The following is a 4,536-nucleotide window of genomic DNA, read 5'->3' as shown; positions in this document are numbered from 1 at the left end:
CACAGGGGTCAAATATGTTAAAAACCTTTAAACAACTTCTTTTGAATAACTAAGAGGCATAGGGTTACAATATTTGGCTAGTAGCATGCTGTTATTAAGGGCTACCAAGTTTTTCAAATGAATGACCTTCGTCCATTTTCAAGGTCACAGGGGTCAATTGTCTTAACAAATCTTTAAACAACTTCTTCTGAATAACTAAGAAGCCTAGGATAATGATATTGTGCCAGTAACATGCCAGGATGAAGGGCTACCAAGTTTGTTCAAATGAAGGTCACACTAGGTCACTAGTAAAGGGTAAAGTAACATTGTATTCTCTAGTAAAGGGTAAAGTACCTTTGTCTTCTCTAGTAAAGGGTAAAATAACATTGTCTTCTCTAGTAAAGGGTAAAAAAAACATTGTATTCTCTAGTAAAGGGTAAACAAACATTGTCTTCTCTAGTAAAAGCTAAAGTATCATTGTATTCTCTAGTAAAGGCTAAAGTATCATTGTCTTCTCTAGTTAAGGGTAAAGTATCATTTTCTTCTCTAGTAAAGGGTAAAAAAAACATTGTATTCTCAAGTAAAGGGTAAAAAAAACATTGTATTCTCTAGTAAAGGCTAAAGTATCATTGTATTCTCTTGTAAAGGGTGAAGTATCATTGTCTTCTCTAGTAAAGGTTAAAGTAGCATTGTATTCTCTAGTAAAGGGTAAAGTATCATTGTCTTCTCTAGTAAAGGGTAAAGTATCATTGTATTCTCTAGTAAAGGGTAAAGTAACATTGTATTCTCTAGTAAAGGCTAAAATAATATTGTCTTCTCTAGTAAAAAAAACCAAGATGTTTCTTTGCCTTGTTCACCTGAGATAGCCTGCAATGTAAATGACTATAGCTGTGGGCAATACACAAGTAATTACAGTAGAATGGAGCTCCCACTGAATGCCGCCATTCCTGTCTAGTTATAATTCAAGTTATGTCCACACTTGATAGTGGACCTCTGTACTAACTGCATGGTATCGGTGCATTGGTTGTAGCGGATGACTGCTTTGAGTTGGGTCGTGTGGCCTATCACGACTTAGACTATTACCATACATCGCTGTGGATGGAGGTGGCCCTCAGTAAACTAGACAAGGAAATCAACAAGACTGTCCATCGTAAGGACATCCTTGACTACCTCTCCTTTTCTGTGTACAAAGTAAGTCTGACAATCAACTGTTTACAGCATTTAAACTTCAAAAGGTGTAGGTGGGTATCGTGTAATGAAGATATTAGGCATAGTAAAATAACATCGTATTCTCTAGTAAAAGGTAAAGTAACATTGTATTCTCTAATAAAGGCTAAAGTAGCATTGTATTTTCTAGTAAAGGGTAAAAGAACATTATATTCTCTAGTAAAGGGTAAAGTAACATTGTATTATCTAGTAAAGGGTAAAGTAACATTGTATTATCTAGTAAAGGGTAAAGTAACATTGTCTTCTCTAGTAAAGGGTAAAATAACATTGTCGTCTCTAGTAAAGGCTAAAGTATCATTGTATTCTCTAGTAAAGGGTAAAAAAAACATTGTATTCTCTAGTAAAGGGTAAACAAACATTGTCTTCTCTAATAAAGGCTAAAGTATCATTGTATTCTCTAGTAAAGAGTAAAGTATCATTGTATTCTCTAGTAAAGGGTAAAGTATCATTGTATTCTCTTGTAAAGGGTGAAGTATCATTGTCTTCTCTAGTAAAGGGTAAAGTAGCATTGTATTCTCTAGTAAAGGGTAAAGTAACATTGTATTCTCTAGTAAAGGCTAAAATAATATTGTCTTCTCTAATAAAAAACCCCAAGATGTTTCAGGAAGGGTTATAGATTTTAAGGAATGGGTCTGGATACTGCATGTTATAACTGCATGGGTCGAAACATGTTGAAGATTAGCCCAAAGTTTGCCTGCCTGTATAGTTGTTAACCTGAAATGCAGTTTTAACTGTTGGCTACAAGTTTGCTTGCCTGTATAGATGTTTCCCCTGAGATGCAGTTTTAACAGTTGGCTACAAGTTTGCCTGCCTGTATAGATGTTTCCCCTGAGATGCAGTTTTAACAGTTGGCTACAAGTTTGCCGCCTGTATTGATGTTTACCGTGAGATGCAGTTTTAACTGTTGGCTACAAGTTTGCCTGCCTGTATTGATGTTTACCATGAGATGCAGTTTTAACTGTTGCTGGCCTGATAGCGTATAAACCTGTGACAGACAGTCAGGGCTACCTCTGGTAGAGTGACACAAGTCTGTCTATTTACCCATGATGCATTAGTACCTAATCCATGAAGCCTTCCTATCCACGCCTCAGTGAAGGGGACTCCTAGTAGTCCTTACAGCATGAGGAGGTGCTGTCCTCAACACACATTTGACATAGTAACAAGGTATTGGCTTTACAGCGGAGGACTGCTTCACGATTGGCCGACTAGCCTACACCACCAGAGACTACTACCATACGTCATTATGGATGCAGACATCGCTAAACCAGGAGACACAAGAGATAAACAAAACAGCAGACCGTGCGGACATCCTAGATTACCTTTCCTACTCCAACATGATGGTACGGGCTGAGTGTAATCATCTTCATAGACAGAATTTATTGTAAAAAGCCATTCATTTAATGATAAAGAAGATCAAGTTTTAATGTCAATTTGCATAAAATGAAGATTGTCTACCAAATGTATCTGTAGGTAAAGTGCGTTAAGTGGCGAGTGTGTGCTGAGAGGTTTGTACAAGGCTGTAGGCTGACACACAACTGCTGCTCTTCATTAGCAGTTAAACAGCAACACAAGCAAATGATGCTCTTAATGGTACCATTCATCCGACTTTCACATCAAGCAGTTTCTTCCTTGACTACATATCAAACACATCGGGATGGTTTTATCTGTCAACAAGTTCACATTGTATAGATCAGCCAGGAATATTAAGATGTAGTATTGGCGTACTTCTTGCATAATGGTCACATTTATTCCGTTAGGACATTATATTAAGCTCTGAATGTGGCTCAAAGCCACATATATATTTGTGTTTTGTTTCTTCATAATTTGGCTGTATTGAGCTATCAGCGTACACCATCATGTTGTATGATGGTCCTTCAATGATGAACTATATTATTTTACATTATGTTAATACGTAGACTTGCACAAGCTCCAGAATCTGGGACAAACTATACAGACTTTCACAAGTTCCAATTATTGAAAAAACACATTGATTAAAATATAAGGTTTTAATCTTACTTAGGTCAATTTCATGGGGTGATGAAATGAGTTGGTCTTGAAACAAACTCATCATCAACTGCTTTGCAGTTCATTAAATTTTTCCTTTACAACGCTACTAGTCCTGAACGACATAGTGGATTTTAAATAAATTTGACCTGGAGTATCCTCAGCCGAAGGGGAAATTCATTTTGGTATAAACTGAGGGTGTGGCTCCCCTGGGGGCAGAGGGTCGGGGCCCATTAGGGAGACAGAGGGGAAAATGTTTAAAATCCTTCTCCTAATGTATGAATGGAGGGGAGGGATCCCGGGGACAGAGGGGTGGCACCCTAATAGGGGAAATTTAGGTAAATCATTTTAAATTCTTCTTCTGTACCAATGGAGGGACTTAAATTTTTGACCATAACTTTGAAATGGTTGAGATCCCCACCCCATAATCATATATGCATTTGACAGGCAAAAAGAAATAAATACAGTTATATTAAATTATTGACCTTTGGGACTAGGGAGTTAATTATTTGGTCATAATTTTGAAACGGTTGAGATTCCCACCCCACAATCATATATACTGTTGCTGGGCAACAAGAGACGAACACAATTTTGATATTAGTAATGACTCTTGTGGGGTCTTAGGAATTTAATGTCTGGGTCATAACTCTGAAATGGTTGAGATCCTGAACCCATAGCCATATATACAATTGCAGGGCATAGAGATCCAGGTGAGCCATACAGGCCCTCTGGGCCACTTGTTTCCTTTAAAAATAGAGGGTGTGCCTCTGGGGGCAGGGGACTTTTGGACTGTTGGGCCAACAGGGGAAATAGAAACAAATTGTCAAAATCCTTCTTTTGTACCAATGAAGGGATTTGATGGGGAAATAAGGTCATAAGTTGGAAACGGTCGGGTTCTCACCTTGAACCTAATAATCCAATTGTTAGACATGAAGAGGCAAAGCCATTCATGCTACTAGGATTGGCCTGGAGGCCCAGACCCACCCTTTTGGACTAACTCCTTGGGTCATAACATGGAAACAGATGAAATCCCCACCCCATAACCATATACAAAACTACTGGACAGGAAGAATGCACTCATGCCCTTGGTGTCTTGCCCACCCAAAGTGACAGTCCTTCTTGTAGCTTGTACTGCTCATACTCCTTTGATAAAATGTTATGGGATACAACAGGTTTTAAATTAATTAACTTTAAAAATAAAATACCATGTGAGTTATTGAGGCCCCTAAGCTTCTTGTATTGTAGAAGAAGTCCAAATGACTATCAAAATTTCAAATGGAATAATTGTATTAAAAATATATCACACTTAATGAGATGTGTGAAGTC

The 4,536-nt window shown here is 37.7% G+C and overlaps 1 protein-coding gene across 1 annotated transcript in view; it reads left to right on the top strand.

Moving 5' to 3' along the window:
- Nucleotides 1–1,002: 1,002 nt before the first annotated feature.
- Nucleotides 1,003–4,536, top strand: part of LOC110465071 (prolyl 4-hydroxylase subunit alpha-1-like) — a gene marked incomplete at its 5' end in the record, with an annotated part of 56,855 nt that continues 53,321 nt past the window's right edge. The window contains one exon of the mRNA XM_021520652.1: nucleotides 1,003–1,170. Within this exon, the coding sequence (XP_021376327.1) occupies nucleotides 1,003–1,170 (168 nt within the window). The remainder of the gene's footprint in view (nucleotides 1,171–4,536) is intronic.

Source organism: Mizuhopecten yessoensis, unplaced genomic scaffold (genome assembly GCF_002113885.1).
Source record: "Mizuhopecten yessoensis strain PY_sf001 unplaced genomic scaffold, ASM211388v2 scaffold1543, whole genome shotgun sequence".
NCBI classification, from domain to species: domain Eukaryota; kingdom Metazoa; phylum Mollusca; class Bivalvia; order Pectinida; family Pectinidae; genus Mizuhopecten; species Mizuhopecten yessoensis.
The sequence above is the reverse complement of the archived record's forward strand: the minus strand, read 5'-3'. Positions and strand labels throughout refer to the sequence as shown.